The sequence below is a fragment of the Seriola lalandi genome, unplaced genomic scaffold (genome assembly GCF_002814215.2).
Source record: "Seriola lalandi dorsalis isolate HSWRI2012SDOR001 ecotype SW California unplaced genomic scaffold, Sedor1 jcf7180002054443, whole genome shotgun sequence".
Classification (NCBI taxonomy): domain Eukaryota; kingdom Metazoa; phylum Chordata; class Actinopteri; order Carangiformes; family Carangidae; genus Seriola; species Seriola lalandi.
In genome coordinates, this window is record NW_019524996.1 from 862,316 (window position 1) to 889,627 (window position 27,312).

A 27,312-nucleotide genomic window follows, 5' to 3' on the forward strand; every position below is an offset into this window, starting at 1 on the left:
AAACTGGAAACCTGTTCGTTCATCTTCAGGTATTCCCAATGTTCTCCTCTTCCTTTTTGTCTTGCGGCTCTGCCTTTGCAATTTGTTTGTGGTCAAAATGTCTCGAGAAGCGAAACCTAGATAAACACAAAAGGGGCCTTGGCCTTCATACTGCACGGAAGCTGACTCTGTGTAATTTGAGGTGGAGAGGATGCATAACAACAGGTGGACATTTCCACCGCAGCTTCAGTGAGGCCGAGGTGTTAAATCTTTTTGCACAGGTACAACAGAGTCATTGTGTGGGTGTGTCAAGTAGAGACAGAAAGAGCTGGAGAGAAAAAATGGCCTGAGGACTGTTTATAATATTAGTGGGGATATAAATTTCTCATGAAGTGGCTACAGTTTCCAACACATCCACCACTCATGCACGGTAACTTGACTCTCTCCTGCTGACCCTCATCCAGACACCCATACCACAATAAAAACCTGAGCCTCCTGTGAGCCTGCGGCGTCGGCCCACTGTACTGTTCAGTATAGCACTACAGTGAGGGAGGCAGCCTGAACTTCTGAAGTGTTTGAGTGTTCAATTTATATAACAATCCCACTTGTTCTCTTCTCACTGTTTTTTTTTTTTTTTTTTTTTTGAGCTGACAGGCTGCCTGGCTCTTTGTAGGAGGTGCTGACAAGAATGCGGACAGCTGAATGTGCCAGGCAGAAGAAGTGAGTCACTAGGTGTGGGCTTTTAAAATAGAGGTGAGAATGCGCAAATATGACATATACCATATGTAATAATGAGGAAAAATTCCCTGAGCATGTGTAATCAGACAATACACTCTGTGAGTACGACAAATATCTCTGGGCTGGGGCTTGAGATTGATTTCAATATTGGTGCCAACACGATATCCCGGTTTCTGATCAGTTTGATGAGATCCAGATTCCCAATACATCTTTCAATTCCTTTGTTTGGGGAATATAAACATTTGTTTAACCCTTTTTTATGTGATATGGCAAAGTGCTCAATATGTGAGTGGTAAATGAAGAATTTCTAAGTTGGATGAGGAAATATACGATTAAAGGAAAAGTTAAAGTTCTTAGGAATGTGACCAAGTATCTAATGCCAACTTTCAATGCTATGAATACATTTGGATAAGGGCTCAAGTATTGGTGTTTGAAACACAGCAATACTCTAATGTTAATATTTCCTATTTTAAAGTTTCAAAATCTTACTTGTCTTGGTTTGGGTGTTGTTACTAGGCCTGGTTCCCGAGTGGTTAAAGGGAAACGCGAACAATTTTACACATCAAAGTCTGTTCACAGGTCTTGGGGAGTAAAACTGCATTTATGAAAAGCCTTTGGTGGCTCCAGCAAGAGCTGCAAAAAATTGAATGAATTTGGGGCTGAAGACTTACACGTATGAAAATGAAATGAAAAAAAATCTGTTGGTGAGGTTAAACTGAGGTGACCTGATCTCTGTAGCCTGATTGGTGGTCGAGTTGTATTGTGGGTGACAGGGAAAGGTGTGTGGGACAACACAGACAATGTGTCTGATTCTGCTGCTGTTTTTATACTTAAAAAAAACTGTCCATTGTCAGTCCAACCATGTTATATGAGTGCAATGCTAAATAGGTGAGGTACTTTTCGAGTAATGACATTTGATACTCAACCCTAAGATGAAAATAAATCTTAAGTTGTCCTGGTGTCCTGAAGTCAAGAAGCATATCATACAAGTGCCGTGTCCCTGGTTCGATTCTGGCCAGGGACCTTTACTTCAGTTTATATTCCTCTCTCTCCCTATGTTTCCTGTCTGTATTGAACAAAGCCAACATGCCACAACTTTGAAACATAAGGTGAAAATAAATCAAAAGAGAAGTCCTTGCTGGCACCCCTCAAACACATTCCTTTATTAAGAACCTGTGGCGAGAAGTATTTTGAGAGAACAAACACCTGAGTTGACCTGAGGGTCTAAATATACCCAGAGAGAAAAACTGGTCATGTGTGAAACAGTGAAGCATCTGACTGGCTGTCAGTGTTTGCATGTGCATTTATGTGTGATTTATGCTCCTCTACGCCTTCGATTACCATTCATGTGTTTTTGTATGATGTGAAATGAAACTACAAACACAAATGTTGATTCTAGCTCTGCCACCTGTCGTATCGAGGCGCTCTGTGACTTGGCAACAGCACACCAAACGTAGACACTCCCTGTTGCCAGGGCGATGGCTTGCTATTCCTCGCATCCTCAGGCATTCACAAACCATCCCCACTTCCTGTTTCATTTACTCCAACTCAAACACTCACAGCAGTGCGCCCGCTTCCCACTCAAGCCGAAGGAATGATCCTGTGAGTGACATGCAGCATCTAATGAGGACAGTAACAGCCGCCTCGTCTTACCAGCTCTGAGTCATCTTCTGAACCGTGCAGGTGCATCCCGACATCGAGCACCGACTCAGTGAAGGTTAACAAACCCTGATAGGGAACCCACTGAAAAAAAAAAGGCCAAAATGATGTCTGAAACAACCTGGGACCAACCTGCTCGCTGCAACAGGTCGGTGATGCAGCAAAATACAGTGTGAGAGAGAGAGTGGGAGGGAAAAGGCGATGACTCTGTGTGTGTCTGTGCATGTGTATATCTGTGTATGGACAAATGCTTGTGTCTCTGAGTCACTCTTACAGTTGATTCACGTCACACACAGCGAGAAAAAAAAAAAAAAAAAGAGGCAGGGAAAGAAGAGACTGAGAAGGATGGACGGATACATGTGCACAGACACAAAAGTCAATACCTCAGAAAAAAAGGTTAATGTGGATGAGGGGAGACACAAAATAGCAACTGATCAATAACCTCTCTGCACCTTCTCTCCCCTGAAACCCTACAGAACGTGCTGATAGACTGAGAGAGCAACTGGACAAATTTACTCCACCTTTTCATTTCCAACACTCTCCTCCCTTCCCTCTCCTCTCATGTCAGTGGGTTGTGTCTCTAATTTAGCTGCTTGCTTCACTTCACATACAGCTCCTGTTCAAAATAGCTACAGGCCACCTGATGGCGGAGCTGCTTTCCTATTGGCAGTGCCAGACTAGAGACCCCAGCAGTGTCATAGTAACCATCTCTCCGGCTTATTACAGGCAGCCGGTGAGAGCTGCATCAGGAAGGAGATAGAAAGAAGATATAGTGATCAATAGTAAATAAAATACGCGGAAGGGAAATCAGCAACGGGGAAATTGCATAAAAGCTTTTCAACAGTTGATCAATTAAGTATTTTCTCATGTTCTGTGTGTGTTACAGCTGTGAGGCTGCAGTCTGGTAAATAGACTGGAGAATAACATGGCAATAACTATATCATGACAATATGGCCTTTGGGGAGTTTGTTTTTTTTTTTTTTAAGGGAAATATCCACATTTTTACCAAGGACAACCACAAAACGGAAACTTTCCTACATTAAGTTGGTAATATCCAAACTATACTGCACTGCCACAGAAGGTAAGGAAAGGGTAAAACACATGAACGGTGCAAAAGGTGAGGCTCAGTAATTATCGTGAAAATGAACCGACTGTTTCTCCTCCATTTTCTGCAGAGTGGCTGCCAACGTGATGAATTTACACCTCCTTAGCATTGATATTGAATAAATGGAGGTGAAAAAAAAAAAAAGAGAGCAACACAGCGGAGGGGGGTAATGGAATAAGGAGTGAGGGTGGGATGGCAAAAGACAAGTGCTTTGAATAATGAGGCTTGAAAAGAGTCACCCTGCAGCAAGGAAATCAGTTAACATTGTTTCTGATCCGAGGGTGCCTTTGGAAACGGATTCAAGAAAAAGGGAAATCAGAAAAAAAGGGAGAAGTTGGAAGCAGTAAAGAAAATCTGCCTTTGAAATCTGCACAAAGCTTACAAAAGACTGCACATATTGGTTTGGCATCAATATTCTACTAGTTTAATGCTCATTTGTCCTTTTTACCATCTTTAGAAAACATGAGAAATGATCAACCCTGTCTTCCTAGTGTCACACGACAGAGCAGAAGTCGATTTCAATTTTAATCTCCTTTTGCCATAAACAACAGGAACACTGCTGCAGGTTTTGTCAGACTTCACAACGTATGACTAAGAAGTGATTACCATCTGAGAGCTAACACATGCTGCAAACCCCTGCCCTGATAATTAAACAGATAAAAATATCTTCCTACTTATCAGCTCAGAAGATGTGAAAAAAAAAAAAAAAAGGAAACCTGAGGACATTAAATATCCTCTTCCTATTTGCTTTATCTCCGAGTCTCCTCGGGCTCCAGTCGTCAAACATTTCAGAAGAAGAACAAGAACAAAACATCTCATCTCAGACAGATGAGAGCCAACCAGAATGCATTAGTAGCTGAGCCCCAGCTCCACTGTACATTCAGCTCACATCCAGAGTGAGATTAGCTCAGTGAAGACAGGTACGGCAAAAAGAAACCTGCGGGAAAGAAAAGGGAAAAGTGTCTCAAAGGCATATGTACAAACTGAGGCTTCACAAAGGACAGATTTCCTGTCTGGAACTCATAGCCGGTGGCTGTAAACGGCCATATTCCTTTTCTCTGTCACAGCAGCGTCATGGCAACCAGCTGGACGGTGTGTGTGTGTGGTGTGCGGAGATGACCAGAAAGATGAGTCATGGACTGAACTCACCAGAAATCCCCATTTCCACAAACAAGCAAAAAGGGAATCCATTAACAAGTCCAAGTTACTTCATTTATATTTTCTGGGGATTAAAATCCTAACAACTTTAAAAGACTGGATACAGATCTTCTTTAAACAAGAATTTGTGGTTCTAGCTTCTTAAATGTGAATATTTGCTGGTATCTTAGTGTTTTATGATCGTAAACTGCTTCTGTTTTGGCTTCATACTGTTGGTTGCAACTTCAAGATGTCACCTCGGGCTAAATGATTGATCAATATAAAAACAATTGATAGTTGCAACCCTAAAATAAATGAATCAAACTGATGACTGACGCGAAAACAAAGCAAAACAAAATTCTTTTGATTATTTGCTCAGCAGAATTTGGTGAAATTATATAATTACATCACCACTTTTAAGAAATACTTGATCAGTAGTTAGTCAGTTAATTAACAACAATTAGGTCATTCATCAAGCTGAAATACCAAGCCTACACTGATTCAAGACTCTCAAATGTGTGGATTTATCACTTTTTCTTGGTTTTATTTTTCATCATTATACACTGACCATCTTTGGGTTGAAGAATACATTTGAAGCAGCCACTTCGAGCTCTGGGAAACTGCAGTGAGTATCTCTTTTCCAATAATTTGCAGACCAATCAACTTCTTTGATTAATTCATTAGTGGATTATAAAAATGCTTGTTAGCTGTAGCCCTATACAATTCCACTGAAAGTCAAATGAAAATGTTGAATTATTGCTCAGCCCTGCAAAACACCACAACGGAGAACATGTATGTTGCTCTGCATACTGTTACTTTCTCAAACACAAGATCCAACCAAGGCCTGTGTGGGACAGGGGGACAGCAGTGAAACGAGCCCCCTGAAATGGTCACAGTGCTGGGCAGTGCACATAGCAGCAGAGGCAACCGGTGGGACTGGAAGTCTAATTAAAAACACAGCGCCTTTCCAGCAGCTGTGGCCCGGCCCAAAATGGAATCGCACGGTGCATTCAGAAGAGGGGGAGCAAAGAAAGACACAGACCAGGAGGTACAGTACTATCAGGACACGGGCGGCCCGTTACATTTCTCCTGTCATATCTCAGAGGAAAAGTGTCAGCTGAACTGTCAAAACTCAATCCAAACGCACGCAAGGAAAGACGCTCACACACACACACACACACACACACACACACACACACACTGACTCTAGTCCAGGCAGACGCAGCCAAAAGTGCACAGCTTGTAGATTTATCCAGATCCAGATCTTACCATGACGGGCCGTTGAATCCTCTCAGTCCGCTCCATACCTCGTTTGCCACGCTCGCCACACCACGGCAAACCAAGGGGGCAACGCCGGAGTCCACAGACAGAGTTACGTGAATATCTGTGTGTGTGTGTGTGTGTGTGTCTGTGTGTGTGTGTGTGCGAGAGAGAGTGGCAACTAGTGTGAGTATCTGCCTGCTAGTTTGACAAGTGCACAAGTGTACATGTGTGTGTTGGTAAGTGTACTGTATGTGTATGTGTATGTGGAGTGTGTGTGTGTGTGTGTGTGGTGTGTATGATAGGAGAGAAAGCCAGAAAAGAGTGCCGTATGTGTGAAACTAGGAGAGCGCTCTCTTAACCTCCAACCCCTTCACACACACACACACACACTCCCTCACTCCCCCGCCCCCCTCCCATCTCCACAACCCAGAGGAACGTGAACCTTGTGTAGAGGAAGGGAGCTGGGGCTGGCTGGGGGGGTCGGGTTGCAGGACTTGTGCTACATTTGCAAAGTGGGGAAATATATTTAGCCCTGGCTGGTCAGAAACAGGGACGTGAACACACTGAGACCCAGAAGGAGGCTTGGTATGCAGCCGTCAGCCATTCAATGCCCTGGCTGACGTGAGCGAGCGCTGGGGCAGTGCCCAGGGAAACCCCCCCTTCTCTCTCTCTCTGCTTCATTCCTCTCGGCCTCTGTCCTGATCTCATTCTTCCCAACCCCTCTCTCTCTCCCTCTTTCTTTCTCTCTGTCTCTTTGTTTCCCGGATATCAGAGTATCAGGGTATCAGACGGGGGATTAATATGGATATGAGGGGAGGAAGAAAAAAGAGTCAGGCATTCAGAGCAACAGCAGAGAATTGAGGACATGAAGCGCAATGATCGGGACTTTGAAGCAGCTGACGCTCGACTACTTAAACCTTTGAAGTATCTGCTGAATAGTTACTGCTCAAAATCCAGTTATATATCATCCAAAATGATCAGCTACTAATATTTTATTATAAATATTACATTTTTTTTTTTGTATATTAACTACAAAAACATAGGCTATACTACTTACATTAATATATGGTCTGGATCTGGGACACTAGTAAAAAGGCCAAAGGAGGGAGGTCTATGGGCAGATAGGTGTGGTTAGAGGGGTGGTGGTAGTGTCGGGGGGTCCAATTTGTCCACTAGAGGGCGACCTCTGACACAATGCCAGGGGCTTCCCCATGACTACAGCCCTGACCCCCTCTTCCTCTTGTGTTAGTAGCTGATGACAAGACAGTCAGCTGGGAAAGGTGGAAAAAAAGGAGCTGCCAACAGAGCCACCGGTTGGCTCCTCCTGCAGCCAGACACAGCAGCAACTGGTGCTCTGCTGGTATTCATATGTCAGGACTGACAAGAGGACTGCTGGTCTCCCTCCAGGATGTGAGCCCTCCCAGCCTTTCACATATGGCACCCAAGCCAAGACATTATCTTCTCTGAATGAGCCATAAAAATAAAAAAAAAGGATGGATCTTTACTCTGGTAACATCTCTGGTTGCCACAACAGACAATTTGAGTTATTCCATTTCTGAAATCCTTTCCCCACAGAGTTTTTAATTTAGGGTGAAAACATTTCATGCCTTATAAATTAAACATTTGTATATCTATTCAGCTCTATTTCACTTGATTGTTTATGGCATTTATTAGACGGACCACAGAACAGGGTAGCGAGAGATGGGGCGATGGGCCGGATATGACCCAGCTGCTTGTTTCACAAATGCAATTTGTGAGTGCTGCTTACATCCAGATTGAAAATGGTCACAGGGCCTTGTTTCGCAAATTATTGCAGTTATGTTTGCAAGGACGCTTGCATGCTCACACACGGACTGTGAGGTTCGGATTAGTCAAACATTTGGAAATTAGCGAATTAGATCCTCTTGCAAATTGCAGGTTGCATGTTGCAAATTTGTCGAGATGGACCTTGCTGATCATGGTTGGCACATTAGCCTCAAGGCCACCAAGGCACTAACCCTACAAAAAGAATTTAAACCTGCACTGAGTGGATTTTTTATATTAACAGGTTTAAACTGATTGGCAGGTTTAGCTGGTGTTTGCTGTATCCCAATTCAGAGGCTCAATCTTCCACATTTTAGAGTAAATACATCAAACTGGGGCCAACTTGGCCAAAGACTCCTCAACATGTGACAGAAGAATGAAGCATTTTTGCTCAAATTAGGAACACTTGTGAGATTCTTATCAAATCTTGGGGGGAAATACCATGTGACAATGCCGTATTATCCAGGAAATGGTGGTTATCAGTCACTGGTAAATACATTACATTTAGTGGACAACTGAAAAAGCTGCTGCAGAGTCTAATTAATGGCAGCCAAGCATAAACTCTGCTGTTTGCTCTTGTTAGTAGCATGAATATATCGTCGATTACAAGACATTACAGAGAAATGGAAGTTACGTTAAAGCTGTATGTTTAATATTAAGCACTGTTCTCATCTACTTTGTTCTGGTGGTGTGCTGCTGAAAAATGTCACATCAAGTTGAAGGCACTTGGTGATAAACGTGGAGCTGATGAGGACTGGAACGGACCATTAGCTTTGGTCTCTGAGTCTGGACCGTCTCATTTGTGGAGGAGGAGCCGGTTCAGCCTGATATAAGGACCATCTTTGCTGTCATGTGATCATCATGCCAAACCTTACGATTTGATGTAATATTACAATACTATAATGTTGTGTATGAGTCTGAGTATTTCCTGGCTGCAAATGACATAGTGATTCCAATAAGGTGAATTTGAATTTTTGAAGTAAAAATGTATTTTTTCACCGACAGCATCACCAGATACTACTGGAACAACAGCAGACATGTTGCCTGCTTTCCAGAGCAGCAGCAGCAGCAGACAGTCTCTGCTGGTCTTCACACACCTGAAGACGGAGTGTGTTTTTGTTGAACTCGACACACAAACCGACACTGAACAAACATGTAGGCTGCACCCACTCACTCACACACACACAAACAAGTACAAACCCATCTAAACATCCTCTCCTTCGTCTCTCCATCCCACTGTGCCTGCACACAGAAGGAGATTCAGTGGCCCGGTTGCCATGGAAACCATGCCGAGTGTACCAGCCAGCTCTACCGTTGGCTGATTGTGGCTCTTGTGTATCTGTGCTGTTTGTTTGTGTGTGTGTGTATGTGTGTGTGTGTGTGTGTGGTGAGTGAGTGTGCACTTGCGTAGGTGTGTGTGAGACTGTAAAGCCTATACAGGGCTTTGCTTTGCGTTGTTCAAGGAGAGGCTAAAATAGGCTATATGTACAAAACCTATAGGGCGTCTGTAAGCTTCTCTCTCTGTAATTAATGCCAGTTTTTTAAGTCTCAACATGGTTTCAGGAATTGCGTTCATGTGTAGAAACACTAATAGACACTTCATGCATTAAATGGCTGAGTTGCTAAATTAATTTTTGGATTATGTGCAGTTTAAAATCCCTCCTCCTATCACTGCCTTCCTTAATGAGTGACATTCTGTGCAATCGCATGAGACTGGGGAGGATATTTATCTCAGGAAGTCCTCAATAATCCGTACTATGAGTAATGAGTTCTTCAGAGTGCGAGTGCCTACGAATCCTGCCTAACATGCAGGCCCCGGTGCATGTGGTCCTCCACCACGCCGAGTCGCAGAGTTAATGAAGGACAAGGCAATGGGAAGGGTGAGGTGAGCAGGCGAGGAGGCAGCTAACCTTTAGAAACCACAGGAGAGTTCAGCTCCCTGTGTTCACCTACAGCGATGGGAATATTTTTTTTTCTTCTTTTTTTTTCTAAAGCAACACCAACACTGAACAGGTAAATGTCATCCAGCACGGGGCAAATCATTTCCTCTCGCAAATGAAGAGGTCAGATGGAAAAGGGGAACTCATTTAGCTGCGACACAGTGTGGCTTTGAGAAATGTCATGTCCAGACCAGGACTGCTCAGCGGGTCGCAGGCGTGTGAGGCCTTAAACCCGGCCCCCTAAACTCCCTGAGGAGTGGAGATGTTCTTGTCTGAGGAAGAGAGCCATCTTGACCCAACCTAAACAAGAATATGAATCTCTGCTGCTGGAAGACTGACAGGTTTTACCAGCTCTTTCTGACAGAGCCAATCAATGCATGTATATCTGCAGAGCAGGGTGGGGTCAGGGTCAGAGGGGAGGAGTGTGGGGGTGAGTCTAACACCTGGGGACTGATAATCACCATCAGAGCCCTGGAGGAATGTCTGCTGATGTCTCTCCGCTCCACCTCTGTGACAATAAAGCAGTGTGTAGCTGTAGACACAAGGGTTTTACTGCCGTTACCGGTGATGTTATCAGAGCCATTTCAGTGTGAGATACAGTGCAGTCTGTGTGCTGCCGTCACACACGTAGGCAAAGAGAGAAGGAAACTGTGTTTAAAGAAGATAAAATAAAGGGTTTTCGTTTTTAGGTGTCACAGTGGAAAAAAATTTGGACATTTAAGATCCAATGGAGGTAATTTCCATTATTCAGAAATAAGGAAATATTCAAGGATCGAAATATAACTTAAACAAATGTGATTTGAAATTAAACAAATAAGAATTTCAGACCATTTTGGGGAAATTGTTCCAGTATATGATGCTCATCATATTTTATATACTGACATCATATATACTGAATAATCATTTAAATTACACTTTTTTCAATGATATGTAACAGAGAAAGCCATTAACTCCTCACAGTTTGAGAAGCTGAAAATACAGATTGTTTGGTAGTTTTGCTTGATTAATGACTCACAAAAACAATCGCTTAACTGACATAAAAAAAATCTAAATCATTGGCAATTACATTTATGTCAATCAAATTCTACTGCAAATAATTTTTTACTTAATTTATGTAAATTGTAAAAGTTGGAAATGAAAAAAAAGTCAAAAACAATCATTTAATGGCTGCAAGACAGGAAGATGGAAGATAGGATGGAGCCACCGAACTCTCAACATTATTAGTTCTCACATTGACTCCATTAAACTTTCACATGACTCTTCATTAAATAAGATGAGAGGAAAGTTGAGGCTGAGTCTAGCGCCGGATTAGCAGTCTGAGGGGAGGATTAAGTTTGAAATGTTACCTGTCGGACAAAGCTGTTGGAGGTGGTGTCAGAGGACGTGCTTCCATCTGAGCGCTTGAACCGGCTCTTCCTCTTGGCGTACTTTCCCTGAAACCACGAGGTTGGAGAGCAGGGCGGAGGAGGATTTGGAAGGAAGGAAGAGAGAAAACACAAAAAGTTTAATTGTGCTGCTCCATAATAACTTAACCTGACATCATTCTAAGAACAAGTTGTTTCTGGAGCGCATGATAGCCATTAACATTTGACACAGCATTTGTTAAAAGCTGCTGAATATGATCAGGCAGTCAGATAGAGCCAGAGATAAAGCAGCATGAGTCCCAGACCGCAGAGGAAGTCGACCAGAGAAACTGTGTCTAGTGTGTCCATGAACAGTCCTCATTACTTGTCATTTTTCATGTTCTGATGCAAACTGGGACCTTGTAATCTGATTGGCAGACCCCTGGCAAATGGCCTATCCGGGTTGGGCAGAGGCCACACATTGCATTATGAGCCCACTCTGCCCACATCGCCATGGTTACGCAATGCCGACTAATCACATTTGTTGGCAATCAGGAGGCTGTGTTGTTCCTCCAGTGTGTAAAGAAGAGAGAACAGCTGGTTGGAATAAGGCTGAGAACAAACACAACAGTGTAACATACAGAATATGTACATGTCACCACATTTACAGGACACAATGAATACTTTGTGTACCTGTGTATTCATACGACTGAACTAGACTTGCTTCAGGGGGTATAGCTCAGTGGTAGAGCATTTGACTGCAGATCAAGAGGTCTCCGGTTCAAATCCGGATGCCCCCTGGTTTTCTGTCACATCTCATGTTCCCGCAGAGGAAGCAGCAAATGTAATAAGACTGAACACGTGCTTTTCCATCTTTTATCTTGTTTACTACATCTCGCCTGTTCTTTATATGACTGCTTGCCATATTCATAAGACATAGTATTTTAGATACATGTTTCCTTTCAATTATTTTGATTGACTGATTAATCATTTAGTTAATAAAATGTCAGAAGATGCCCATAACAGCTTCCCAGAGTGCAAGTTGATATTTTTTATTTTTTGCTGGGTCCAGCCAGCAGACCAAAAACCCAAAGATTTTCAATGTACAGTAAAATAAACCAAAAAAAAGAGAAGAAATGTGGAAAGGTGGCAGAAAAAAAGAGACAGGAAGCAAAAAATATGTATGTTTTTTTGATGAATGAATTAAATGAGTATTCAATAAGCCAATAAGACAATTAACTGTCGATTAATCATTTCAGCTTTGATATTCTTTTAATTTTATCACAGTCTTCAAATCAACTCTGACATAAATCTAGCTTTAGATAGCTCCTCTGACACAGTGAACATTATGTCTCTTCAATTTCTGTCAAAGCTACATACTGTATAATCACCGGGTAATACAGTTAAAAGTCCTGTTTGATTTGAAAAGATCCAGCAGTCCTTTTAATAACAACAACAAAAAAAACTACTATATTAACATTATCCCACTGTCTTCTATAGGTTTAATTTGTCAGTAACTTCCAGTGGCTTGTACTTGTACTGGTTCTTAAATCTTACATATCCAAACTTTCCTTCCATTCACACAAGAATACACCAAACTTGACATTCTACCATATTGATTACTGTGCACTGACAAGTTACTATAATCTAGCCAAAAAGAGAACCATGTATGTTCAATATGATGGATTTCTTAAAGTCATTTCAAGTCTGCACATAATTTTCATATCATACTGACTTGGATTGGTTATCCAAACCCAAGACTTTAGGAGCACCAAATGAAACGTGTCCTTAACACTGAGTATGAAGAACTGTCTAATTTCAAATCTCGTTTTCTTGTCTTGTTTACTAATTGTTTGGAAAGACATTTTCTGATCTAACTTTGCTTTTTGTAAATCTACACTTTAACATGCCCTATTTAGTATTTATAAGCAACTTAAAATGATAACATGGTTGTTATCTGAAACTGCCACTGGTAATGTTCAAACGATATCCAGCCCTAATACTGACATGGAGAGGAATCGATGGATGCCTGCAAGGTAAGAAATACTGTCCTTACATCTATTATATTCACTTTCAGTTCGGCCAACATTATCCCTCTGAACTGTACTTTGAATACACACTGTGAGAACCGATTACCCACAACTGTACTGGTTTACAGCAAAGATCCCTTAACCTGTGCACACGTACACCTACAGTATGTAAACACTGAACATAACCAGTCTGCTGCTTCAAACCTTACATGTCTGAATATCTAAAGGCTGTTCCTGGGTCAGTGGAAGAGATCCAGATACAGGTTAACTACCTGCCAACAGTAATCCCTTCTGGACTGAGTATCTTGTTATCACTGTCACATCATGTACAACAGTTCAGACCAAGGCCCTCGGATGAATGACGCTGTCCTGCCTGCCTTTAAACAAACATGACCTGTAACACCAGCGCTGAATGCTGTGAACAGAAAAATACTGTGGCCGGGAGGTTTTCAGAGTGAACAGAAAAAAGAAAACCAAATCTGTAACAGACTCCTCTCACAAAACAATGTATCTACCTAGCCTTTTGTGCTACACTCGATTTATTGCTGCTGGATGAAAACACAGCAGGATGTTCGACAGCAAAGTAGCTGATATGCACCCAGCAAAGCCACAAAATTACTGCACTACTGAAGTACAGTTACTGGCTTTTAATGTTGAAGTTGAGGTGATAACATGAGAAAAGATGTAGATCAGCAACTGTGCTTGGGGCTTAAATGCAACTTATACACTGAAAAATACAGGATGATATGTTGACAAGTCTCTCCACCTACAGCAACTTAAATAGTCCAAGAATCATGACTTTTTAGAAATTGCAGTGTGGACCAGTAAAAATATGATGACTACACAGAGACATGATGTCATACATTAGAGATTTGAATCATGTTAAAGAAAAAACTCTTTTTGCTCACATTTTTATGGTTTATGGTAACATTTTAGCCTACATATACAGGATATACTATCCAAATAATGACATCGAATCACTGGCTTTGGCTAATAATGACAAATCAATGACAGCAATGCGATTGTGTTTTTTTTAAGGTTTGTGTAGGATAGCAGGAAGAGGTAGATTTCGGTAACCCATCAACTTGTTGGATGTATTTTCCTCTTCACAATTTTTCAAGTCTGTTTTTAAAACAATAGTGTAGTTAGCTTCTGCTGCTCATACTGATCTTTAAGAGATGCCTGCCTGGGGTGCTTTCAATTCACAGTCCTTGTTCTGAGTAAAAATGAATTTAAATTTTAATCTGAAGCTATAATATGGCTTTAGCAGCCTGAGTTAGACAAATCAAGTTGATATCTCCTGAAGAATACAGCGTTTTTAGTACAAAATGTCCTGCATATTAATATCCTTCCATTTCAGCTCAACAGTGAAACACAAAGAGGGAATGTTGTTCTAAAATGACCATAACTTTGGAGGATATACACCCGATTTGACTAACTGAGAATGCTGCAGCCTCATAAGCCTCAGATAAACTTCTGAATAGATTTTTGCACCAACAAAGGTTGTGGATTTCATCCCTCATTTTTATATTAGAGTGTATTTGGATCTCTCATGATTGCAGCAAGCAAGAACTGTTTCACTTGAAAATTAACGTATCCTTTAAGAATGTAGCGTGTGTGACTGCAATATAACTGAAATTTGATCACATGTGAACAAGACCACCTGCATAATGTGGACAGGCCAATCAGATCACAATCTGTTCTGCTGTATTTACACCTGCATTAACAGGTTTAGCCATATCCAGATACAGTAGGTACCAGGTTTACTATAAACGGTGACTCACTCACCATCTTAAGATGTCAGGGAGCAACATGATCAGAAAATCCAAAAGGTTGTAAACAAATCTACAGTTCACCTATATAATGTGTGAGCGAAAACAAAGATGAACACACCCCAGTTACACACACATGTTAAGTGAAGTCAAAGTTGCACCAGGAAGACGTCTGCAAAACCTGAAACTTGACAACGGACATTTTAAGCCACAGTTGTTGTTCGCCTCTGTTTTTCATTTGCAAATAAACCATTTAGATAACATGATTATGCTGTGCATGTGCTTACAACCTGTTAGGTAATCTGTCTGGTCACGATGCTTTCCCTGCTGGAGATGTTGCTCTGCTTCCAGATATCTCAGCAATTAAGCTGGTAAATAAAATGTTAGAATAACAGATAGAGATGAGGACTGGGCTACTAAAATGAGAATGTCATTTTCTTCAAGAATTTGCTGGTGATGGCGGCAGAGGAAAATAGATGTTGTCATACATTATCTGTTTCAAGTTCAAAACTAAATTTAATATATTGTGTGTGGGTGCCGGTGGGTGTGTGTGTGTTTAGGGGGGTCTCTATGATCAGTGCCATGATGGGGTGAGTTCCCGTCAGCAAAGGGCAGGGAAATGCCAGAGGAAGTAGGGTGGGGAGGCTTCCTGTTGGTAAACATCCTCCTAGATTAAGATTAGAATTAAAGAGGGTGTTATGTGTGAGCAAGGGGGTTTAAACTGGGAGGAAAGAGGCATGGGGGGTGATGGGGGGCACAATATCACGCCTTTGAAAGATACACCACAGTACATGTCCCATATTGTGCTCACAGAGATGCACACTGGTCTGCAACCTGATGCCGATCAACAGACACGATCTTTAATCTAAGTGACCCCCAGGCGCTGAATCTGGATCAGTTCTCAGCCCACAGTTCATTTCTTCTTCTGTGGTGCGGTGCTGGGTAGAAAACTCCAACCGCCTCCTTCAGGATATTAGAAATGCGGTTTCCTGCTTGTCTCTCCACAGCAGAGTTATAAATGCAAATACCAGCAAGACCCGCTCCAGGTCTGCATGAACTTTATATCTAACTGATCAGAGGTGCCACACACACACACACCAATTCCTGTTGCCTGGCACAAGGAGGGGGTCCATCTGTTTCTCACCACAGTCTTGCAGCAGATAAAGATCTGATTTCTAAAAACAGACAGGATGGGGTGAGATGGCGAGAGCAGGATGAAGATAGTGGGACATTCAAGGTGGATGGAGAAGGAATCAGGAGAGCTGGGGGGGGAAGAGAGAGATGAGAGAGAGCAGGGAGGAGTGGGAGTAAAGAGGAGAGAGCAGGACTTGGCATGGTTTAAAGCACTGGTTGTCTGTGGTGAGGTGTTTTTTTTTTTCCTTCTCCAGAGACAATGACTGAGCTCAGCGTGGGTGTGTTTGTTCTAGATATTCTCATCATGTTTTTTTTCATCCATTTAAACTGTTATGACTAAACATGCCCACAACATCATGTCACATCCTAAAAGCCACAGTCTATTTGTGGCTGTAAAAAGAGTGACACCATCGAAAGTTGAGAGATGAAATTATAAATAAAGGAAACATCAATTCAGCAAGTTGAATTTTTAAGTTTTCTTTGGACTGAAAAACAGATTTAATGTCAGATGCACTTAAACTTAAAACACCAGCCGCCAAAACCCAAATGAACTACTTTATATTACTGTTCTCATCAGGTTTGAAAACTTGAGATTTCACCTCTGTTTTTTTGATTCATGCCAATTCAAATAAAACTCAAATTCAACTCTTCTCCAGCTGAGCTTAATGACTGTTTGATTAAACAAAGGCGGGGTTTTCATAAAGACCCAATGAGCAGAAAGCATAAAAACGAGCGTTACATCATATCCTCACATATGGTTACACACAGCCGACTTACTAAAACCAACACAATTACATGCTAGACACGGGCCAAGGATGAAATAATACAAATAATACAAATAATACATCTGAATCCCAAGCAGGGGAAACTATAACCTATCACCAATTTTTGCCTCCTTTTAAAATCCTGAATTACATGTTGATAATTCAGGCTTAAATCAGTGCACCGTATATTAGCGTTTTAGACTGCCGAAGGAAAACTAGAGACTTAATTGCCGAACAACCTGTTAATCTCCAGAAGTGAAACGGCTTCACCGTTATCAAAAAGCCTTCCTCGTATAAATGTAACAGTCAGCGCAGAGTACTTTCAGTTTTCTGTCATAATATTTCTGCTTTTCAGTTGCTTACCTGTGTGTGTGGATGATGGTCGAACATGTCCATTTGGATCTCCTGGGTTGAGGTCGAAGGCGTCCTGGACATACTACTTTTCTGTACCATTGATTTAACTTTTTAAAATCTATTTTCAGTTTCGTGTGTTTATGATGGTGTCGAAAGACTCATTTTTTTTCTGTCCAGGGAGGGTGAAGTCGCTGATGTATCTGAGCTGGCTGGTAATATAATGGCAACAGCTGCCTCCCTCCAGCCTATAGCGTTACACACACTGGCGCACCAGGCTTTTACACTAGAGTCAAGTCAACGGATTGACGCAACTACTGCTTTCAAAATAAAATGCTTTGAAAAGGTAAACAAAATGGGGTAGCAACTAGGAGGCTGTTATTCATTTGACACCGTGTTGAAGAAGTAATAATGAATTTTTTGATTTCTAATATTGTTCTTTTCCTTTCTTAAATCTATAAAATAAATCATATGCATTGAATGATAACCACTTAAGCTGACACATCCATGTCTCATGTCACTATACTCATTGAAACACATTTGTCCAACCTACTTCCAAAAAAAATGTCAAGACCTTTCTTATTTATAAGTTTAGTAGGCTATATTGCCTATATTATTATGTTGGGCTGCACGATGTGCAAAAAAAAAATATTGCGATTATATTTCAAGACGTTGCGATTTCAGTTGGAATAGTAATTTTTGCACTTCATTTTCACTGAAAATAAAACTGAAAATGATGTGATTTTTGCTGGCTTTTTTAAGAACAAACATACAAACATGTTCCCTTACGTCTGGACAATATATGATTGAATATAAATGATGATAATGGATATGATTTGTAGGCCGGGGTCATCTCTGTAGCACTACGGCGCTTATGGGGCTAACAATTCACAACATGTTGTGACATATTTCACCTTTATCAAAAGAATTGCAGCTCCCGCAATTTTCTTTTTTGCAGCTCCTGTGATTTGGATATTGCACTACGCCAATGCGATTTTCGATTAATTGTGCAGCCCTACTATTAATTAAGTTATTATTGTGCGACTACTGGGCTACAGGTAAATGTAACGATTATAGAACTATTAGTCCTCGCAGTAGGTCACGTCAAAACTGAGGTAGTCTTCCAGCAGACATGCTTTTATTTTGACAGCAGTATCCGCTAACTACCGGTATAATTATGTCTTTTTCTCTCACACTTGATGCCGTTTCTCTCTCCTGTGTGCGCTCAACAGACTCCAGCTGGGAGCCGTGGTCCACGCCCCACTGAACAGACCCCACCTTCACTTATCGATTGATGAGGGAACAACAGAGCCGCCGTGATGGTGGCTGTGTGTACAGACAGACTGTAAGGCCAAGCCACTGGTCCCCACATCCGGATCCTAAAACCAAAGATCCTGGAGGGCTGTAATGGGGGTGAGAACAGTTCAGTTTCACAGTTAGTTTGTTGTAGCAGCAGGGGGTCTCAGGATCTGAACTCCCTATGTTTTGAAGAATCGGCCTTGAGCAAAAACACCAAAGCCCTGTCAACTCGAGGGACCCTGATAACCGATCCTGTGTTCAGACACATGGGAATGGATGCTTTAAAAGCCCTAGAGCTTTAAGAGGGCCTGAAACATACCAGAAATTATAGATATTTACAGTTTGGGGTTGCTTGATGAACTAATGTCAGTTTTGTAGCATCCCCTTGGTGGATAAACACAGCCAAAAGAAATGTTACCCATTAAGATTACAATCACATTACATCAACATGGCTCTGTCCACTTACAGCTTATTAAAAAATAAGTAAATATTTGTCTCGTGCTCAAAACTTTGATATTACTATAAAAAACATCACTTGCAATAAAAGTTAGATGAGTGAAAACTGTGGTTCTGTCAACTTACAGCAAATAAAAACCTAAGAATATTAAATATTTGTGAAAGTTGCGAAGGTTTGTGATGATGTCCAAAAAGTCAGAGAATGCAGATTAAAAAGAAAATGGTAGCCTCATGATATTAAAAAAACACAACTACACAACACAACTACATCCTTCTATCACTCTCAAATTTGTTGAAAGGCAATGGCTAAATCAAAGTTGTTTTAAAATGGGTTTTGGCCACCTGTGAGCAGTGGAACAAGTGCTAAACACAACATTAGCATATTAGCACCGGTGGCTGTGTTAGCAAACAATGTTCAGGCTACAAGTCCAGCAAGCATGGAGCAACACTAGCATTCATTTTGGAGTTATATTTTTAGTCCCCTGATGAATGTAATTCTAATATTTACTCGCCTTTTAGCTTGGCTTTGCTCTGCAACACCGGCTGATAAAAATATGTGGCTCTTCAGCTGCATGCTGTATAGCTTTCTTCAGCTAGCTAGCGGCTAACGTGCTGAGGTGACGTCAGGCAGGAACCGAAGCGAATTGTAGCTTCTCGTCAGTCGCGCACTTGACCCTAAACCATTCGCCTCAGCAGCGGCCATGCTGACCATTTCTGTTGGAGTTTGTCTGCTTTTTACGCTCAGCTCAGCCTCTGACTGAACTCAAAACTCACCAGAAACTCCAGTTCTTTCTATCATTTAACTCCAGTTGCTTTACCTTTTTCTCTTGTCTCAATTCGTGCAGCCCGTGCGAATTCGCGTGGACTCGCTGCGGTCGAAAGCGAAGGAATGAGAGCGGTGAGAGTGAACCAAACAGTGAAGTTCAGGAAGTACGAAAACAATGAACTGAAAGAAACCAAACATTGCAAAGCATATCTCTGTGTCATGATCCTCTGAAAGACAATATACTTCATCTTCAAATATAATTCTTAAATTGTAAATAAACAACAATGCAGATATGGCCTCTATATTAATAACTATACATGTTTATTCTCAGTGTAGCAGTGAATGATCTAATTTTAGATGCGCTGATGTGTATTATCCCCAAGACTGCCGTGAACAGGTTTGAGTGTATGACTCTTAGATGAAGACAACTGTTAAAACATGTCTGCCAGAAAGATAAATACTTAGGTCACATGGCACAGATGATATCATATCAATTGATTAAATGAACCTGAATAAACATGGGGCTGATTCATCCACCTCCACCTCTCATAGAAATCACCCAGAGAGGAAACTGATCTCCACGCCTGCATGTGAGCCTGTGACGAATTCCTTCTGGAGGGAAATCTGTGTGACGTGAACCGATCAGAGCTGATGGCATTGGATTGAACACCCACAAGATCATCATCTGTGACTGTAGCTCATACTTCCGGTGAGCTGGGTGGGAGGAAACCTTGCTGGGTATACTCTTTTTAAAAAAAGAGAATCATGGTGTACTTTCAAAATGATGATAGCTGTGTCTGGAAGGAGTCCCTGCGACTTTACTGCAGCAGCTGGTCGACATGTTCCTCCAAGAAAAACATAATGTGCAGCTAGAGAACAGAGTTTCAGGTTGTTCTTAGCTGGATCACTTGCTTGTTTTTCAGCTCTGTGCTGTTGCCCAAGGTAACTGAGTGGATGGGCACTGAGTCAACAGCAGCTACCTTCAGTTTACATTAAGATCTTTTGTATTTAGCTGATACTCTTTGTTGCAACTATACATGCAGTGAATGCAACAGTAGAATATACTCAAGTACAAGGGTCAGTACTTTATAATCAGTATGCTTAAATACATTTTTCATTCATTTAGTATTGTGTATTTTGGCTGTTTGATTTCTAACTGCTGTATTTTTTCTCTCGTAGAAGGGCATGACTTGTTAATTACTTTCTGAATGATGAACCTTGTTCACAACATCCTTTTGAGAAGGACAGAAGTACAGGAACATCATAATGAATTCAGCATTAAAGGACCCTGCAAATGAGATTACTGTATCCTTCTGACCTGCACAGTATGTCATCCTGCTTTTCAGTTGAGGTTCAGCTTCACCGATGACTCAAAGTAAGTGATGGCAAGCGGAGGCTCAGGCTTAGTGCTGCGTTTGGTGACTGTGATACCATTTAACCCGAGTCCAAGGAAATAAATGCCTTTTTACCAATTAAATATTCCAGTAAAACATCAGTCTGTTAATTTCACCCCATGCACTATAGCATGTGTCCAACATTTAGAAGGTATTTTATTGAAGTATATTATTCATTAACACACTAACACAGTAACAAATTAATATCAGTGCGTTACAAGGACTGATTTTGAGAATGTAAAGATGTGGAAGTGTCAAGTACTAAATGGATCTTGGCACAAGTTCTCGCTATTCTAGTATCTACGATGGATTCAGCAGAAATTAGAGAAAGAAATATTAGGGCTTTATGCAGCCACAGTTCAACAACACCCCACTGCACATTAGTTGTTAAGTTACTAGATTCAACCAAAATCGATATAGTTGGTTTTGGGCTATATGTCCTGATAGTGCCAATCAGTGGTTGCATTGCAATTTAATGTCTCCTGTTCAAATTCTGTTGAGTCAAGAATTTTTTTTCTCATGCACAGCAAAAACTTCAAACTGTAATTTTGTTTGTATCTATTTGTCTAAGAGAACACTCCATTATATTGACTGTGTTTCCATGTGCAGTAGTATACTGGTTGTGATCCGATTTTTAGAGTATCCCAGTTATGTGTTGAGCATGTAAACACCTTATCCAGGTTTCTGATCATTCTCTGTTGGTACAGAAATGAGAAGCTGAGACATTGAGAGGACAAACAAATAATATGAAACCTGGATGTGTATGCATATAAATAACCAGGTTTATCATCCTTAAAAGCATAATATTCCAAATATTCAAAACCACATTGACACGAAACATGACATCATGAGTAAGGTTTGTAGTAGATTCAATGTGTGAAATAAAAGTATAAGGTAAGAAAACTATAGTCAAGGACAGTTACAGCCCAGCAACAGTCCAATTTCTTGAGGATTTAAAGATGGTTGTTCTCCTACAGCACAGCACTTTCTTTGGCAGAGAGGAAAGAAGTGTCTTTTGAAGTTGTACCAGCAGATGATCTGGTACTTTGGGTCATACTTTGCTTGAAGATGATTTTGTTTGGTATTCTGGGTTATCTGAGGTGAAGAAGTCACACAAGTGCTACTCATGCACCCACACTGTGAGCGTACAGCGTTGCCATGGAGATGTGCTGCTCCCGGAGAGTCGAGGATGCAACAATGAAATGGTCAGTCAGATGGTAATGTACCAGTTGGCTTTTCCTTTTTTTTTTACAAATGTTTTCACAAGTGACCATTTACTAAAACGCTCACTGCTGTCAGTTATTGTTTTAATAGAAGCCCCTCCAAAGGCTAAAAGTGCACTTCCCTAATCTCTTAATATGTTCTCCATAGTCAAATGTTATTGTTAACTTGGGTCTAGACTTGTTACTGTACATTGTTATACTGTTGATTGTTTAAGGTGTCTTTCACATCTTTAACGGTGAATTTCACAGTGCATCACTTAAGAGTTCAGACTCTGTCAAGATACTTTGGGTTTGTGAAATATTTGAGGAACACATACCTTCTCTTTGTGTGTTGTTAGAGACAACAGCTCAGCTTTTCTAATAATAGTGCCTAATAATACTTTAAAGGTCTTTACCACAGCATAGATGAAAACATACATTGAATGACAAGCAGCCCACTTTTGGCATTGCAGGAAATTAGCTGAAGTAATTTATTGTCAATTTCTGTTGTTTGCACTGAAGCAAAATATAGAACCTGCATCCAATATTTTTCAAGCATAATGGCAAAATGACAACTATATGTCACTAGGCTACTAAGAACTATATTTCATAAGGCCACAAAGAACCCTTTCATAATAAGAAGAATAATGATGTAATGAGAATAAGAATCCTCTATTATTATAATTTCGTGAGATTTATAGGACTTTTTTGCTCTATGGCATTTTAATTAATTAATTAATTTTTTTGTTTGTCAAGAGTTACCTATAAAAACTGTAAAAGTTAATCAGTTCATTTTATTATTTTAAGCTTACATCAACAATATATGAATGCCTGATATTAAAATAAAATAAAATAAAATATGGTATGGTATGGTTTTAGTGGCGTTTCAGGGCTCAACACCGCCTCCATGTGTTACAACAGCAGAAAGCACCCAAGTACTACGTCACCCATAATGCATTGCAACAACATTGGTCAGTACCATAATTTTACAAAGGGGGCTCAGAGTTTTAAAGTTTTAAAATAAACCCCAGATTTCATTTGTTTCTGTTCATTTTCCACCACGTTGGGCTTTGACTAAAGGAAAATACTAGCGCTGCAGTCTGTTAAAGGCATTAATAATGTCTGGGCGAAGAGCGAGATGTTTCGTGCTCAAAGATGGACTCTCCTCTGTAATGGTAGCTCCCAGTTCGTCCCGCAAGCCTTCCTTTTCCTATTGAGGTAGCAGCCATGAGGTAGGACCACTGTCGATGGCACAATAAAAGTCATTATTTAGCTATCAAAATGCACATCTGTTAAGCTCATATCACTTTAGAAACAAAGTTGACTTTATTCATCATTGATACATAACGTTATACCTCTTTACACAATCAAAATCCCACATTTTTATGTGTCTCAGTGTAACACGATGTAGCAGACGGAGAGGCCATATTGAGAACCCGGCTGGCAGCTAGCTAAATGTTAGCTGTGTGGCTAACAGCCTCTTAGTTACTGGTCCTGTGTAACAACACTTTGAATCCACTATAAAACGCACCAGATGTGTGACATGGAGCCCGATACTCCTCTGGAGGCAGAGGTTGACAGTGTAATCGTAGTAATGTGTCTCTGTTGTCTGTGCGTCCTGCAGCATGCTCAGGCTCCAGAAGAGGCTGGCCTCCAGCGTCCTGCGCTGCGGCAAGAAGAAGGTCTGGCTGGATCCTAACGAGACCAATGAGATCGCCAACGCCAACTCCCGTAAGTGGAGCAACAAGTCGTCTCAAAGTTTGATAATCAGTGTATCATTTTAAACATGAGCTGAGACATTTATGCGACAGTCTTAAGTTACATGTCTGTCTCAGTGTAAAGGCTCACTGGCTCCACCACAGTCATTTAAACTTGTGACAAACTGAAACATGGAAACAAATCCCCTGAATAGGTTTAGTAGCATGCACATCTAATGCACAGTTTTTAGGAATGGGAGTTAAACAGGTCAATATTTTTCAAAGTTCTAGAAATCAGTTATTGATACTTGAGGGTCTACTCCCTCAGTGTAGTACAGCACCATCCAAACGGGCTGGATACCGTAATTTCCATAATAATGCAACTTGATAATGTCTTTCTTAGATCTTTAACCTCCTAAGACCCGAGCTCTATTCTTTGCTATATAGGCTGATTGGGACCTGAGAAAAATGATGTCCACATATGAGGACATTAGTTTTAAATTTCGATTACTGAGTGGCAGTATAATATCCTCATATGTGGTCACCAGGCCCTTGTTTAGAAAAAGTTAGTATTGTGGGCTAGAGAACCCAAAATGTGAGGTCCACATATGTGGACGCCAGGTCCTAGGAGGTTAATGAATTAATTAATCAGTTTTCATTAGTTATTAAACCTGTCAATTTTACAGCACTTATCTCAGTCAAGAAGGCAGTTTAATAAATCATAACATTATAACACTAGAGTTGTAAGAGTTACTGCTGCATACTGCCTGGAAGCATCGACATCAATGTGAAACAGTGATTAAAAAATTCCAAACCGTAATGTCCCAGTTGGTTTTCCTTCACAGTCTCATACTGTATTGTAGATTGTGCGGTATGATTGTGAAACGGGCATGAAATAGCATTAGATGTAGTATTAAAAAGGTCTTAAATTTAACTTGGTGAAAAATAACTTATGATACTTCAACTGGTCTAATTTATAAACACAGCGAAGTGCTTTATGCTTTGTTATGTAATAGAGTGAAAGCATTTGCTGGTGCTCAGTGAAGTTCACTCCACTTATTTATGTCAAGGTTTGTGTTTTAAAAGACCGTGGTTCTTTTACCATGACAGTTGTGTTAAGTGACATACTTCAGATTGATGAAAGGGAAGATGATTGCACAGTTGGTAATATAAAGCACTATATAAACCTTACATTGTAACATGACATAAGATCTCTGGAGCTATGGTCATTGTCATATTATGACATACAGTATATGCTGTTGTGCCCTGCTCTTAATGGCAGCATTACGGTGAATTGATGCAATGAACGTACTTGACTATTGTAGTTGAATAGCTGTAGTTGTTCGGTAATCACATTCACAGTGCTGGTGTTTATCTTGGAAGTTCTTTTAGATATGATCATATGATGGTATTCACGTAGCTCACTTGTTTCTCTCTGCGTTCAGGCCAGCAGATCCGTAAACTGGTGAAGGATGGTCTTATCATTCGCAAGCCTGTTACGGTCCACTCCAGGGCCCGCTGCCGCAAGAACACACTGGCACGCCGCAAGGGAAGACACATGGGTGTCGGTAAGTTGAATGGATTTGACCTAATGTAGTATGTAAGACTTGTTGTATTTCAAACAGCACTTAAATTGTTGGTCACATGAACAAGCAAACCAGCAACAAGTTATAAATTATTCCACTTAAGCTGATAAATTTAGGAAGCCAACCAACCAGTGGTGTGATTGCTGCTAATGATTACTACCTGGATGATGGAGATCAGTGTGCACAGTAAAGCTGACATACATTCCTAATTCCTTTACTCAGGTAAGAGAAAGGGTACAGCCAACGCCCGTATGCCAGAGAAGTTGACCTGGATGCGCCGCATGAGGATCCTGCGTCGTCTGCTGCGTCGCTACAGGGAGTCCAAGAAGATTGACAGGCACATGTAGGTTCATGACTTATTGATGTAGCTGCTTTGTATTGATCATGTCAGTCTATAGAAATGCAATTTTATTTAACAAGATAATTTTTCAGTGGAGCTGAAAGTATCTTTAATTGCTTTTTAAAACTAGTCTAGTCCCTACTAGTCTGGTAGGGATTTTAGGCCTCACAAATCTACATTGTGATGGGAATACTTCATTCACCTCCAGTTGTGACACTGTGCTTATTTCACATGGTAAAGGTGTTGTCAGATGTAGAATTGCGCTCAGTGACTCTTCCTAATAACATTGGTGTTATAGCTACTTACAACAACCAGTCTCTTGAACTGCAAGCTCTTTGTGTCTTCTGATAATTTGATGATAACCTCTTTCCCGCTCTGCTCTTCCTCAGGTACCACAGCCTCTACCTGAGGGCCAAGGGTAACGTGTTCAAGAACAAGCGCATCCTTATGGAGCACATTCACAAGCTGAAGGCAGACAAGGCCCGCAAGAAGCTCCTGGCGTAAGTCAACACCCACACTTAATTTCCTGTTTTGTTCAGGCACTTATATACATCTGTGTTCACCGTGACTATGTGTCAGAATTAGACACCTACATTTTAAGCTTTAAGGCTCAAATTCCCAGTTGTATTACTCCAGTGGTGATTCTCATTCTGCTCTGCACTAAATTGTGTGATGGTGAAGGGATAGATTTTACAAAGGCACACCACCATTTCAAGTGTTGTGTTGTACAACAGATAGTGTCAGGTTTTATTGGGAATTGGGTTTAGAATTGCTTTGGATCCACTAAAAACATGATTAACAGAACAATCGTAAGACATTCATTTAAAATTGGTTCATATCAGATTTATTTTGAGAGCTGTCAGGTCAGTCGGTGTTGAATGTGTATTAGATGATCTAAATTTAAGTTACTGTAGAGTCAGGAGACAATTGACAAATATGACTACATTCTGTGTACGGATGTGAACAGCTTTCTCTCCTCCGCTCCTACAGTGACCAGGCCGAGGCTCGTCGCTCCAAGACGAAGGAGGCCCGCAAGCGCAGAGAGGAGCGTCTCCAGGCCAAAAAGGAGGAGATCATCAAGACCTTGTCCAAGGAGGAGGAGACCAAAAAGTAATCTGGTTCTGTCCATCCTGCCTGACTCTGCCATCGGTCAAGTGCTGACAATAAAAGTGTACATAAAGACGCTGATAGGTCTCCTGTGCTTTGTTCTCTCATTATAAATACATTTGATTAGCAGCTAACACCTGCAGTGATCACAAGTAAAGTAATGGCCACATATTAATACATTTTAGGCACTTTTCCCTAATTAACCTCATGTTTTCTTCATTAGTTTGACATCCCCCAGTTGGCTGTACAATAATTGTTTTTTCACTATTTGTGAAAGGAATGCAGTGTTTTTTTTTATGGTTATTATTTAAGCTGCGCTAATAGCTGCTAGGTTAATGGAAAATGCTGAACGCACTGGACTGATTGTCAAAGATGCAGAAAGTGTGAACAGTGTTGTCCTTAATAATCAAGCCATTTGAAGACCAGTATTGATTAAATATTTCACAT

General features: G+C 40.9%; 2 protein-coding genes and 1 non-coding gene across 5 annotated transcripts in view; 2 read left to right on the forward strand and 1 right to left on the reverse strand.

The window, feature by feature from the left end:
- Positions 1–17,242, reverse strand: part of cacnb1 (calcium channel, voltage-dependent, beta 1 subunit) — a 32,420-nt gene extending 15,178 nt beyond the window's left edge. For 2 of the 3 annotated variants that reach the window (XM_023411010.2, XM_023411007.2), the window contains exons 1-2: positions 17,031–17,242; positions 10,971–11,057 (exon numbers count right to left, since the gene is read on the reverse strand). In XM_023411010.2, the coding sequence (XP_023266778.1) occupies positions 10,971–11,057; positions 17,031–17,120 (177 nt within the window). In that variant the 5' untranslated portion in view covers positions 17,121–17,242. Of the gene's footprint in view, positions 1–5,887; positions 6,224–10,970; positions 11,058–17,030 lie in introns of those variants that run through there. The other variant, XM_087175296.1, reaches the window with a different exon arrangement.
- trnac-gca (transfer RNA cysteine (anticodon GCA)) lies at positions 11,696–11,767 on the forward strand. The gene has a single exon. It is a non-coding gene; the product is annotated as a tRNA-Cys (tRNA).
- A 6,082-nt stretch (positions 17,243–23,324) lies between the features above and the next one.
- Positions 23,325–26,946, forward strand: rpl19 (ribosomal protein L19). The gene is made up of 6 exons (XM_023411021.2): positions 23,325–23,367; positions 23,760–23,866; positions 25,278–25,400; positions 25,641–25,761; positions 26,148–26,258; positions 26,749–26,946. Exons 1-6 carry the CDS (start codon positions 23,363–23,365, stop codon positions 26,870–26,872), a joined length of 591 nt encoding a protein of 196 aa, XP_023266789.1. The 5' UTR covers positions 23,325–23,362; the 3' UTR covers positions 26,873–26,946.
- Positions 26,947–27,312: the final 366 nt, after the last annotated feature.